General features: G+C 36.6%; 1 protein-coding gene across 5 annotated transcripts in view; it reads left to right on the forward strand.

The window, feature by feature from the left end:
- Positions 1 to 13,617, forward strand: part of LOC139960161 (fibrinogen-like protein A) — a 37,728-nt gene extending 24,111 nt beyond the window's left edge. Inside the window, exons 1-7 of one of the 5 annotated variants that reach the window (XM_071958320.1) lie at positions 1,290 to 1,586; positions 5,072 to 5,161; positions 7,963 to 8,189; positions 8,988 to 9,296; positions 9,757 to 10,024; positions 11,827 to 11,973; positions 12,014 to 13,617. In XM_071958320.1, the coding sequence (XP_071814421.1) occupies positions 1,505 to 1,586; positions 5,072 to 5,161; positions 7,963 to 8,189; positions 8,988 to 9,296; positions 9,757 to 10,024; positions 11,827 to 11,973; positions 12,014 to 12,045 (1,155 nt within the window). In that variant the 5' untranslated portion in view covers positions 1,290 to 1,504 and the 3' untranslated portion in view covers positions 12,046 to 13,617. Of the gene's footprint in view, positions 1 to 1,288; positions 1,587 to 5,071; positions 5,162 to 7,962; positions 8,190 to 8,987; positions 9,297 to 9,756; positions 10,025 to 11,826 lie in introns of those variants that run through there. The other 4 variants (XM_071958318.1, XM_071958317.1, XM_071958319.1 and 1 more) reach the window with 4 other exon arrangements.
- The last annotated feature ends 580 nt before the right edge of the window (positions 13,618 to 14,197 follow it).

Raw genomic sequence — 14,197 nt, forward strand, 5'->3', positions numbered from 1 at the left:
TATTTGAAAATATTAACATCAAGCATGCAGGTCTCATCCAAACTAAATCCGAAAAACTATTAATTGAGGACTCTGAAGTTGAACGTGTGTCTCATACCATGTATCTTGGTGTGCGTATACCAGATAACAAATTAACATTCACTGGTCATATTTCAAATATACTACGACGAGTCTACTACATTGTATCCACATTGACATATCTCGTTTCGTTCTTCTAATTAGACGTGAGGCATAAAGTATTTGTGACATCGATTCTGCCCCATATAATATATGCAGCTGTGCCTGTTTGGTATCATTTTCTACTTGCCTGTGATAAACAAAGAATCAGAGCATTCTTGAAGTATTGTGCTAAGATTTTCAGGTTGGATCATGAGAGTATGGTTGATCAGGTCAATGGTGGAGCTAGGCTTGAATTTATCAGACTAAGTAGGAATATTCAAAGAGAAGAAAATCACCCGCTTCATGCAGAACTGAAATCAACGTGTCGACACACTAGCTATAATCTTAGGAATCGTGCATTGACACCAAAATATAGAGTGCAAGTTTTCAGAAACTCGTTTGTATACAGAGCATCTATTTTTATTCAACATGACACTTTAAATGACTTGATTTGATGTAATCTGTATAGTTTCCACAACTTTTATTCCCTAATTGGGTTACTGCGTTCCTAACGTTTATACATTTTATGAATGCACATAACAATTTTATTTATTTTATTCATTATACTCGCCAATTTCGTATTTATGAACTGTATTTTGTGCAAGTTATACTGGAATAAACGAAAAGAAGCGTGTATTCTCGTCTTTCAACAACCGCAGATCCATGGCCTTTGTAACGTTAACATGTTAGTTAGAAACAAAGTAATCACACCGATATATATATATATATATATATATATATATATATATATATATATATATATATATATATATATATGACTTGCAGAAAAGAGAAGCCACGAGATTAATCCATTATTTCACAACAATTGGCTTCATAAAATATAAATTTAGATGAGTGTTTGGTATAATGTCGATATTGGTCAACCGAATCAATATTGTCGTAAAGCCTCAATAACGTTATTTTTTAATGAAAGAAAGTAAGGTTATAAAGATCATGGTAAGATTTTATTCACTACCCTCAAAGTTAATAACCTCTGATATGAATGCAATATATATATATATATATATATATATATATATATATATATATATATATATATATATATATATATATATATATATATATATATATATATATATATACGACTTGCAAAAAGGGAAGTCACAATATTAATTCATTATTTACAACAATCAACTTCATAAAATCTAGATTTAGATGAGGGTTTTGCAGTGTCGGGATTGTCAGCTGAATAGGTGTCTTGTCTGAATAACGTTGTTATAATAAAAGAAGGGTATATAAGGGTTATTACAGTATACATGTTACTACGATTGCAGATGGTTTTCAGTTGTTTCCAGCCAGTGTGAAAGTTGATTGATATCTGAATATGGCAACTCAGTCGCGAAGTTTCCGTTTTGGTGCCATTTTGACGACTGTGATATATCTTTGCAGCATTGTAGAATCAATGGGTAAGTTTAATCACCTACCAGAATCTCATAACAAAATTCCATTTGTTCGATGTTCGCAGATAAAAGATTTATCAAAAATCGTATATAACGTCTAAAGTTTCCGTAAACTATATGGGACTATTTTAGTTAATGGCGGAATGTTGAACGTGTCACCTGTTATCCTTATAGTCAATTAATAGTTGTTTTTTAGTAAACAGTGTAAACAGAAAAAAGGAACGTGCAAAATGGCAAGATAGATATGAACAATGTTAATGTGCTAACACATCTGCAGATAAAGATATCCATTATACCTTTGACATCGCGAAAGAAAATGGACGTAACGGAAACTACTATATTGCAAATGTAATAATGTCCTTTATATGTGAAAACCAAATCTTCTCAAGAAATAAACTAGTTGGCATGGCTTCCTGATTAAAGACAATAGAATTTTACACAATTAATTATTCTCCCAAAAATTCACTCGAAAGCCAAGGATTTATATGAATAAACAACATTTGATTTCTAAAGTGACTGCCGTTCTACAAGGTACAGAAAACTAAGTCATCACATTTTGGACAAACACAGAATGATGAAGTCATATTGTAACATACTTGAATAGGAGCATATGTATTGCTATGCACCCTCAACAGCTGAACGTTAAATAAACCTCGTTTTGCTAATCCGCTATCTTGTGTGTAGGACCTCTTATTTTCAGACCCAATATATTACACAGGCGCGTATCCAGGATTTTCTAACCCGGGGGGCGCGAATTACTATCTAAGCGGAGCGCCACCATCGGTTGGCGCGCAGCGTACAAGAAATTTTCTGGTTTTAATACCACCCAGATCACCGGATATGGCACTTCTCGGGCTTGAAAATGACCAACCAGATGTACACTTTTTGCCTGCGAACCAAGTATTTCCCAATAGTTTTTTTCCATCCATAACCTTTTTGAAGTTTGTCACCAGTCACACATCATGTTCGACCTCATCGCATGTCCTATGGATCATTGCTTTTGTAGGTGATTCTACGTCGCGGCCCACAATATCCGTCAGCCCCACTTTTCAAGGTTTTAAGCCCATTATTTGTTCAGAATTTGAAAATTCACGTTTCTCGTGATTAAACTCAATTCAAAACATACCCATAATGTTGCACAAAATTTCATCTATGGACAACCAATATAGAAAAACCCAAGGGCGGCAGAAGCACTTTTAATCTGGGGGGGGGGGGGCACCGACATCAAAGGGCACTTTGCAGATATTCGATTGGACTGATGCAGCCTTATATTTAGTACCATTTATAACTCTTATTGTATTTATCTTATTTGCGTATACACATCACTCCATCAACGCCCCCCCGGCCCCCTCAAGGAAAATATGCATACTAGCACTGCAATATCCAATGTGCAAATTAGGAAACATGGAACAAGTTTTCTTTTGAGACAAAATGAGGTGAAATTATGCTAGTTGCTAATGTAGGAATCTTCCGAGTTAGAATTTATTTCTTGTTAATATCTTAACAATTTTTTTTTCCATTCGAAATAGCTTTGAGTTTGACCCACAGAAATTCATTAGAAAGTCAGAGGCGTAGCCAGGATTTGCAAAGTTGTATGCACGACTATCTGAGCGGAGCGCCACCATCGGTTGGCGCGAAACGTGCAATAATTTTTGGGGTTTTACAAACCCCTCAGATGGCCGGAAACGGCCCTTCCCGAGTGTTCATTCTGGCCTCTTGCTAACTTGAGACACCTAAATTTTTATGTAGAAAAAGGGCACATTTTTAACCTGAGGAAAAGTGAGGGGGCACGTGCCCCCTGTGCCCCCCGGTTCCGCCGCCCTCCTTGAACCCCTAACAGACCGGTCAATATTGCACGAGTAGAGGGACGTGTGATGAAGAATGTGGGTCAGAAATTTTCAAAAATTCAGACACAGTTAATTTCTTGGTGTACAAATATTAAAACCTCTTATAACGGCTATTATAAAACTTGGTTGAAGGAAATGAAAATATAGTAGATATTTCCGAAACCGAACAATACACACATAGGCGTAGGAGGCGGGGGGGGGTGGGGACTGCAGCCCCCAATTCGCCATTACTAATGTAAAAGAGAGTTTTAACATAATTGGACCTCTATGATTTTCTCCATCTACATAAGACATTTCGTTGTTTACATTAGCATCCCGCGGTATACTGAGCAACTTTCACGGACCGTAAGGTACACGATGGCATCTGATGTAATAACCGATGCTTGCTTATATGATATTGACATTAACATGTTCGAATTTTTGGTTATTTTTATCGGGCAAGTCGGACAATTTTGAGGCTGTTCATCCTGGAACGCCATTTTCATGCTCACTGATATGATGTGATATCTGCTGTTTGCTTTACAAATTCGAACCGGCGCGTAGCAAGAAATTTGCCAAGGAAAGGGCGAAGCCTGTAAGCAAATTATCTAAGCGTAGCTCCTCCATTAATTGGCGCGAAGCGTATAAGAAAGTTTTGGCCGAAAATGCCTCCCAGATCGCTGGAAATGGCACTACCCAGGACCATTTGTTGGCGCGAAGCGTACAAGCAAATTTTGTCCGAAAATGCCTCCCAGATCGCTGGAAATGACACTTCCCAGGCCTTGTAAGTTGCATCTAAGCATTTCTATTTAATAATTACTAGCGATATCATAAAAAAAAATATGCTCAAGGGGGGGGGGGCGGTCGCCCCCTTCCCGAAATGTTCCCTGACGACACGGTCGAATTCGAGACCAGCCACAGTTGGTTTCATAGCACAATTCTACAATTAAGGCGTATATACACACACACGCGTTATGATAGACCATATATAGTATATATATATATATAGATACATTAGTGAGAGAGGAAAAATGGAAACGTCAAAAATGGAGTTGTCGGAGTAAGGGGTAGGGTGAGGCGCACGCCCCTTCCGAAATTCCTGTGTATACCCTGTGTATATAATATGGATCAGCGCTGTAATGATGTCACTGTTCCTTTCTGTTCCCGGTGTCTTGGTGTTTTTCTTTTACTCCCTCCTTTTTTCCTTTTTCTCTCTTCCTTCTTTTCTTTTCCCTTCCTTCCTCTCCTCCTCCTCTTTTTTCCCCCTCTTTTTCTCCTCTTTTTTTCTCTCCTCTTTTTCTTACCCGGGGGGCGCGCCCCCAACGCCCCCCTGGATACGCGCCTGGAAACTGTAGGCAAACTATGAGAGCCGTAGATACGGCATTGCAACTATCTAAGCGTTGCGCCACTATGAGTTGGCGCGAAGCGTACAATAACATTTTGGCTGAAAATGCCTCCCAGATCGCTGGAAATGGCACTTCACAAGCCTTGTAAGTTGCGTCTTAGCATTTTCTGTTTTGATATTACTAACGATATCATAAAAACATTAAAAAAACATGCTCAAGGGGAGAGGGGTGCGGCTTCCGCCTTCGCCCATCCCCCCCCCCCCCCTTGGATACGCGTCTGAGGCTCCTCTGGCTTTTGACATAATATCTTTCATTTTAGACTTATGTACTTTCGAAGAAGTATCTAATTGCAAGATGGCAGAAAACTGTTCTTTCGGAAACTATGCGGCGGAAGAAACCGTTGAGACAAGTAAGTATACGGAGAAGTAGGAAACATTTTCACGAAATGAGTAGCTTATTTTATGGCTGGCAAACTTCCATTCTGATTGACATTCAAGTAAACATCTTATCGTCTCCAAGTCGATAAACCTTGGAAGGAAATTCGGTCATCATTTCACTTGAGACTCAGTATACATTATCAATATTCAACTTTACGAAAGGGCATAAAAATATGCCATTGTTCTCTTCGGTGTAAATGATTTTTATTTTGCACGGTAATAAAGTATAGACAATTCTGGTATGCAATATATGTTCAATGAAGTGAATATTTCAAAATTGAAAGGCGATTCAGATGATGGCATAAAACATTTGATAGTAGACTGGAAGATAGATAGATAGATAGATAGATAGATAGATAGATAGATAGATAGATAGATAGATAGATAGATAGATAGATAGATAGATAGATAGATAGATAGATAGATAGATAGATAGATAGATAGATAGATAGATAGATAGATAGATAGATAGATAGATAGATAGATAGATAGATAGATAGATAGATAGATAGATAGATAGATAGATAGATAGATAGATAGATAGATAGATAGATAGATAGATAGATAGATAGATAGATAGATAGATAGATAGATAGATAGATAGATAGATAGATAGATAGATAGATAGATAGATAGATAGATAGATAGATAGATAGATAGATAGATAGATAGATAGATAGATAGATAGATAGATAGATAGATAGATAGATAGATAGATAGATAGATAGATAGATAGATAGATAGATAGATAGATAGATAGATAGATAGATAGATAGATAGATAGATAGATAGATAGATAGATAGATAGATAGATAGATAGATAGATAGATAGATAGATAGATAGATAGATAGATAGATAGATAGATAGATAGATAGATAGATAGATAGATAGATAGATAGATAGATAGATAGATAGATAGATAGATAGATAGATAGATAGATAGATAGATAGATAGATAGATAGATAGATAGATAGATAGATAGATAGATAGATAGATAGATAGATAGATAGATAGATAGATAGATAGATAGATAGATAGATAGATAGATAGATAGATAGATAGATAGATAGATAGATAGATAGATAGATAGATAGATAGATAGATAGATAGATAGATAGATAGATAGATAGATAGATAGATAGATAGATAGATAGATAGATAGATAGATAGATAGATAGATAGATAGATAGATAGATAGATAGATAGATAGATAGATAGATAGATAGATAGATAGATAGATAGATAGATAGATAGATAGATAGATAGATAGATAGATAGATAGATAGATAGATAGATAGATAGATAGATAGATAGATAGATAGATAGATAGATAGATAGATAGATAGATAGATAGATAGATAGATAGATAGATAGATAGATAGATAGATAGATAGATAGATAGATAGATAGATAGATAGATAGATAGATAGATAGATAGATAGATAGATAGATAGATAGATAGATAGATAGATAGATAGATAGATAGATAGATAGATAGATAGATAGATAGATAGATAGATAGATAGATAGATAGATAGATAGATAGATAGATAGATAGATAGATAGATAGATAGATAGATAGATAGATAGATAGATAGATAGATAGATAGATAGATAGATAGATAGATAGATAGATAGATAGATAGATAGATAGATAGATAGATAGATAGATAGATAGATAGATAGATAGATAGATAGATAGATAGATAGATAGATAGATAGATAGATAGATAGATAGATAGATAGATAGATAGATTTATGACTTGCAGAAAAGAGAAGCCACTATATTAATTAATTTTTTCACAATTAACAATCGGCTTCATAAAATATAGATTGAGATGAGGGTTTCATAATGTCGGTATTGTTCGACCGAATCAATATTGTCCGGCCTCAATAGCGTTATTTTTTCAATAAAAAAAGTAAAGTTATAAAGATCACTTCCAATTTCTTGCAAATGTTGCCCAGAGGTACGTTTCATGGAGTTGAATGTTTATAATGTTTATAGATATGTTTAGCTTATTGTGTTGGTTTACGTATTGGAGAAGGCAACTATTATTAGCCTTAACCCCCGCCCCCCCCCCCCCTCCTACTCCTCCTCCAGTCTGTATGCCTTCTAGGAACAATATATCAGTGGATACATTCGACTTAGGGCTTCGCTAAAAATGTGACAGAAAACGTCCTTAAAGGCATTGAAGACTCGCCCCAAACCACGTGCCGCCCTCTGGTAAAAAAAAGATTATTTTTCCGTTGCTTGCAAGTGAACTTTTCTTCTTGTCGCTACAAAATGCAGACAGTAGTGAAACGTGATACCTTGTTATCTTTTATCTGGACCCGAGATCAGGCAATTCCATAACAACTCCCTGCTGAGATGTCCCTCGCTGCTATGTACACTGTGTTGTGGGAATTGACCGAAGCTGCATTTAATGACTGTATACACTAGTGTCTAATTACCGACAGTAGCATGCTGTGTGTGTATTTTCTGGGATCAATGGTGGTGTCTAACACTTCTGTTACACCTCATTCGAAACTAGATTAGATTACCGGCATCAGACGTTTCTTTGTGCGCGAGTCTTTACTCCCTTTAAAGGCATGATAGCAATCGGAGATAGCCATCACATTTCAGAACAGAAAAATATTAGCATTTGCCAATCATAGTAAGAATGACGTACCCAGATGTCCCCGGTATGTCAAGAAACACAACTTTTCTATAAAGCTGACCATTAACTTATAAATCTCGTCCATCTATTTCCCCTCAAATCTATACATTTCAGCACCATCTCAGGAAATCGCTCTTTCTACGCAAATTCAGTGTCCAATGAACATGGTGTTTGGAAACTGTAGCTGTCATGGAACTTGTTCAGACCCTTTCGGTTGCCATGGTAATTGTGAGGAACCTGAAACTTGCTTTTGCCCGCCAGATAACTTCTTGATGGACGGGGAGGACTGTGTCCCAATCGAGGAGTGTGAATGCTACATTCAAGATGTTGGATTCCTCCAAGTAAGCCAAATTTATTACAATAGTTAAGAAAAGACCATGTATCATAAGTCTATCATTTGTGTAGGAACACAATCATGCAAAATGTGTATACCGAGAAGTGACCATTCAGTAGCATAGCCGGGAACATAGTAAAATGTTGCAGTTATCAAAGGACTGATTCAAAAGTAGAAACAAAAAGAAGATGTTTAAGCGAACATATGTAGTAACGGGCGCAACATATATACAACTGACTTTCCAAATAACTCTTTTAAGACAAATAGTTTTGATACACAAAAGGTACTGTTTAATAAATAACCAAGTACTAAGTTGTTTCTTCGTAAAAACCTATTCAAAGAGCATAAGAATTTTTCTTTGCGTCTTGAAGCTGTATCTTCTGTTCTCCAAAGTAAAAGGAGACTGATATATTCAGGAATCAACATGAACTAATCACGCAGCACATTTGAAACAAATCATGTTCACCACGGATTATTCGTAGGCCCATTGCCAAAAGGGTACGTGTACTATCAAACAAAGCACACCTATTTTATGGTCTCCTTAGAACTTGTAAAGTTAAAAAAAAATGATTGCATATATTCTTTGTTTGGTGACAAGATTAATATATAGGAAGACGAAACCGTCGTCGAACAACACTGGCATAGAAAAAAATAGCCAAGAGATTTATGGAGAACCTTTGTGATCTTTGTTATTGACGGTCTCAAGACGCTAACGGTTGCATCCAATAATTATGAACTCACTTTTTGAGGAACGCTTCTTTAATAAAGCACCAAAAGGAAATTACTGTTTTCTTTCCCTTTTCAGCCAGGCAAATTCTTTGTAAACAACGACTGCACACAAAGATGTAACTGCACTCAGGGAAACTTGACATGTGATCACGAATATCGTTGTAGCAACTATGCATCATGTCAACCAGACAATGGCACCAATATATGTAGTTGCTATGATGGTTACTATGGCGATGGATTAACTTGCACATTGGCTCTCGATTGCGATGACTACCGTAATGCAGGATTCACCGAAAATGGTACTTACATCATCACACCGACCAACTGGACAAGCGGTTCATTTGAAGTTTACTGTGATATGGACACCTCGGGTGGCGGCTGGACGGTATGAAACGTTTTACATAACAGACTGTTGCTAATGAGGAAAATACAGAATATTGTATTCTTAATTTAATTCCGCGTTTATTTCGAAGGTTCTATTGATTTAACCTCAATCGAAATGATTAAAAGAATTCAAACTTAATCAACACTGTAAGCAAACTGCTTATCCACTAAAGAGACTGTGTAAGAGAATGTGTAAAATGTGCCTCCTTCAGCCTCGGAAGAAGATCCTGCTAGGATCGAAACGTCAGGCCCTCTTACTTTTAAAATAATTCAAAATTTTAAAAGAAAGACATAAAAAAAAAAAATCGACCATTGATGTAATTTGCCAGCTCTGTAAAATCAAACCAAATTTGCAAGAAAGTCATTAATCTGAACTTATCACTAAAGTTGAGTCGAAATGTTAAAATTTAAATCCCATAATGCTTATTGGTTTTTGTATTCTTCTTCTTTCCATTTTTAAGGTATTTCAGCGTCGAATCGACGGATCAGTCGACTTTTATCTTACTTGGACTGATTACAAAGAAGGTTTTGGAAACGTGGACCATGAACATTGGCTTGGGAATGACAAGTTACATTTATTGACCAATCAGCGAGATTACAATCTTCGTGTCGATATGATATCTTCATTAGATGGTCTTAATTACTACGCCGAGTATGAACTCTTCAGGATTGCGAATGAGGACAATTTGTACAGGCTGACGAATATCGATGGCTACTCTGGAAATACAGGTATGTAATTCCTTCTTAAAAGTAGTTATGTCAGTAGTTATGAAATGTTGAATGAGCCTTTTTTGTTATTTTCCAAATTTTGTAATGAAATCAGTTTTTATTACTTTCTGGATGGGGGAGCGGGTTCATTTTAGCTTTGGAGAGTTACTGTCTGCCTTCGCATATAGATACAGTATGTTTTTTTTTTATATTTTCAAACCTTGGTATTCTTTAAACCTTCAGCAAATCTATCCTGCTTTATGCAACCTGACGCTGTAAACCCTTCATCGCACAAATTTGCCATCTCACCTACTTTGAACATCGTGTAACTTTTGGTTTTGTACATCCATATATAGTTTGAAGTCTATCAGCCTACGGTCTAGCAGGAGTTCGTAGCAATTATTTCTTCTTTACACACGTACACACACCTACCCACACACACGCACGCGAACACACACACATGTTGGTTTTACATTCCAACCGAGGACCCCATTGTATTTTCCATTGTTCAAATCCACGTACCCTAACCTTAACAATACCCCGTACAATAGAAATTCTTCCGAGGACGTGGTGATTCTTTAGAAATCACAACCGAGGACCTGGAATTCATTTGTTCAAGTCCTCGGTCAGATAGAAAAACACACACACCCACCCACGCACACACTCATTACTTTTTTACCCCCACTGGTCAAAAGTTGTAGGTCCACCTTATATTATTGTGGCAGTCCATCGAGTTTCAGTGCAGAACCTCGGTGGGTGTGGGGTGGGTAGCAATGTTAGTGAGAAAAGAAAGCATGGTCGATAGAGTGCAACATCTCATACCCAATACAAGGCTATGGGCAGGGATAAGATATAAAACAAATGCTTTCAAAGGAGAACACGGACGAAAAGGCCCGTCACTAAAGTTGCACAGTTAGATTTTAGATAAGGAGCAAATCACATACAAAGGACAGTCCTTACCAAATCAACTACGGGTCCTAGCTTGCTCTCTCTTTCTCTTTCTCTGACTTTATGGAACTCCTTCGTATTTGGTACTAAAACTTAAATTATTTACTCCCGTCACTAACTTTTGGTGAGTAATTGAGAGTGTAAGAAAGGGTATTTTAACCCAAGTGCAGAATGACCGTCACAGTTGTGTGAAGCTCATTTTTTGGTATACGTTCCTTTTCACTATAGTGTGTCGTTCTGGGTTGGATCTAAATATGTGAAGGACACTTTTAATTATGTCCATTCTAGATGGAACATTGTTTAGTTCCAAAAGATGAAACGAAACACAAGCAACTGATGATCCTCACAAACAGCAGTGTGCTTTTCTTCACAAATCGTCATACCGATAAGCATCACATAGTTGTATTAAACAGTATCGATAGTTAAGATTGTGTGACTAGAGGGATCGCCAAAGAACATTTTTGATCGCTCAAGCATAAATTAAATATTCGCCGAACTTCTGACCGTCAGCACAAACTTATACATAACGCAAGGCATTACGGCAATGACATACTATTTAGACCCTGACATATATTTTATTAGACAAAACAAATAGATAAAAGCATCATGTTGTACATAGAAGTTCCCTACACTCTACGTAAGTAGGAAAAGTAGAAAAGTAGATAGGATATTAGATTTAAAACAATTGAAGCTACGACGTGGACCATTGTCTTTCTTTGGGGGGGGGGGGCTTAGTTCAAATCTTAGAAAATAGAAGAGGAATAGCGGTTGGCCAAACATATAATTTCTTTATGAAACACTGAAAATTGTTATATTTTAAATGTGTGTTTGCAATACCTTTTTGGGGGTCTATTTGTGTATTTTCTCTCTTTCAGGAGGAGATGCGATGGCATGGGACATACAATCAGCTTGGTCCACAAAGGATCGCGACAATGGTAAACACACGGACGTTCATGGTGAATGTGCAGTGGAGGGTCACGGAGCGTATTGGTATAGTGTTTGCGGCGACTTCAATCCTAATGGCTTATATAACGGATCCGGTTCTACTAGCCTCTTTTGGAGGGACATACCTGGAAGTAATTTCAACAATTTAAAGTTTCTAGAGATGAAGATAAGACCAGCGAGAAGTTAAGAAATGGAGTACTCATGCCTACGGTATCTCTTTTACAAGGGTAAATTCACGTACAATTAATGATTATGAACTACATGGAATATATAAAGACAAAACGATTTGATCATTGAATTATCAGTCGGTTTTCTCTCACGTATCGGCAGCATTTCATTCCATACAATGTAATATTTATATTGTTTTATGGTTGGCATTGAGTCTTACTTTAATATTTGATTGCTTGATTTGTGACCGAAAGAAGCAACTGTCATCAGCAAACGGTTTATACTTGAGGGTTATCTCCAAATCGTTTTTGAAACAACTCCATCATTTTCTCATCGGAGACTATCATACGCAAAAGGAGTGTGGAGCGTATCACGCAAAGGTGCAAGCGATATTATCGCGGCAGGCGGCAGGAGACACTACGTTTAATGGGAGAGAGTTTGTTCAGTCCATCTCAATATCATTTTCTTTACTCAAGACAGTGTTTTCTAAATGTAACTGTATATACTTCTTGACTCGATCAATGGTGTAGGTTGTCTGTAATGTCATCATGACCGATGTTCTTTTACGTTGAAACTTACTTTACTAGTGCAGTGTTCTTGATTGGACTGGTTTGCCGTTTGGTTGTTCTCATCAATATGTATGTCTGCAACTAATGTAATTTCCTCACTGGAAATATAATTTGTAAATTATGAAGAAAACAAAGACATGATTAAATCTCATCTCACTTGTCATGATGACATTGTTCACTCAGATATCGGTAGGTGTATTCATAACAATTCATCAAATTAAATAAATATGGGTACAACATATACCTACGACACAAAGTAATGCTAAGAATATAGCTGGTACCGAAAATTAAAAAAATCAATCCATTCCAGCATTTTTAGAAAACAATCCACTTTAGTAATCTTAATTTTCCATTATGTCAGCTATTTTTAACGTTCCTGTGTTCTCCAGTTGCATATTAATAATTGTTACAACACCATACATTGGTCATATTGGCTAAACACCAATAATTGTTTGATTATACTTACATTTGCACGTAATATCTAACGTCACTTTTCCATGTTTATTGTAGTGTTATAACTAATAGATTTTAAGCTATACGTGAAGAATTAAACATATGTTGAATCCCAAACGAACGGAGTTTTTGGAGGGTTTTAAGTTGTAACATCTGATATCCTCGTGCATATCCCTAATTTGTAGGTTTGATATGTATCATTGCAGTGCATGTTTGTATAACCATTTTTTAAATTAATGTGAGACTTGTCATAATTAAAGGAGATGTTTACCACAATTAAGCGTTGTCATCATTTAGTGATATATTTATTTAGATGCGAGGGCCCGTCATCATCGTCATCGTCATCGTCGTCGTCGTCATCGTCATCGTCATCGTCATCGTCATCGTCATCGTCATCGTCATCGTCATCGTCATCGTCATCGTCATCGTCATCGTCATCGTCATCGTCATCGTCATCGTCATCGTCATCATCATCATCATCATCATCATCATCATCATCATCATCATCATCATCATCATCATCATCATCATCATCATCATCATCATCATCATCATCATCATCATCATCATCATCATCATCATCATCATCATCATAAGTAATATTTATATAGCGCATAATCAGCAAAGCTGCTCAAAGCGCTTTACAAATGTAAAACCTAAAAACAAATAGTAACAAAAACCTAAATATTAAATTTATAGAACCAATAAGGCACAAAATAGAGAAGCTTAAAGCAACAACATAAAAAACACCCGTACTATACGATAATAAATGAAGCCCTAAACGCATATAGTCCAAATTTATTTGACGTAGTTAGGAGGGGGCAAAGTTTCGGGCACAAAATCGTGGGGTTTAGCGAATACTTGTTCGATCGTCTTCAAACTTCGTACGGAAGTAGCTGAGGTCAAGACCTTTTGATCCAGGTCGAGAAACCTTGACATCCGGGTCGAGGTCATAGGTCACCGGGAGGTCAAACATGAACTAGGTCGAAAATTTTCGAAATTTGGCTAGGGGCATTCTATGAGGTTGTACGAGTTGTGTGCAGGTCGATTTTTTGACCGGAAGTCACGTGGGACAAAACGGCGGCAAGGTCAAAGTTAACCCTCAAGTGAA

This window comes from Apostichopus japonicus, chromosome 19 (assembly GCF_037975245.1).
Source record: "Apostichopus japonicus isolate 1M-3 chromosome 19, ASM3797524v1, whole genome shotgun sequence".
NCBI classification, from domain to species: Eukaryota; Metazoa; Echinodermata; class Holothuroidea; order Aspidochirotida; family Stichopodidae; genus Apostichopus; species Apostichopus japonicus.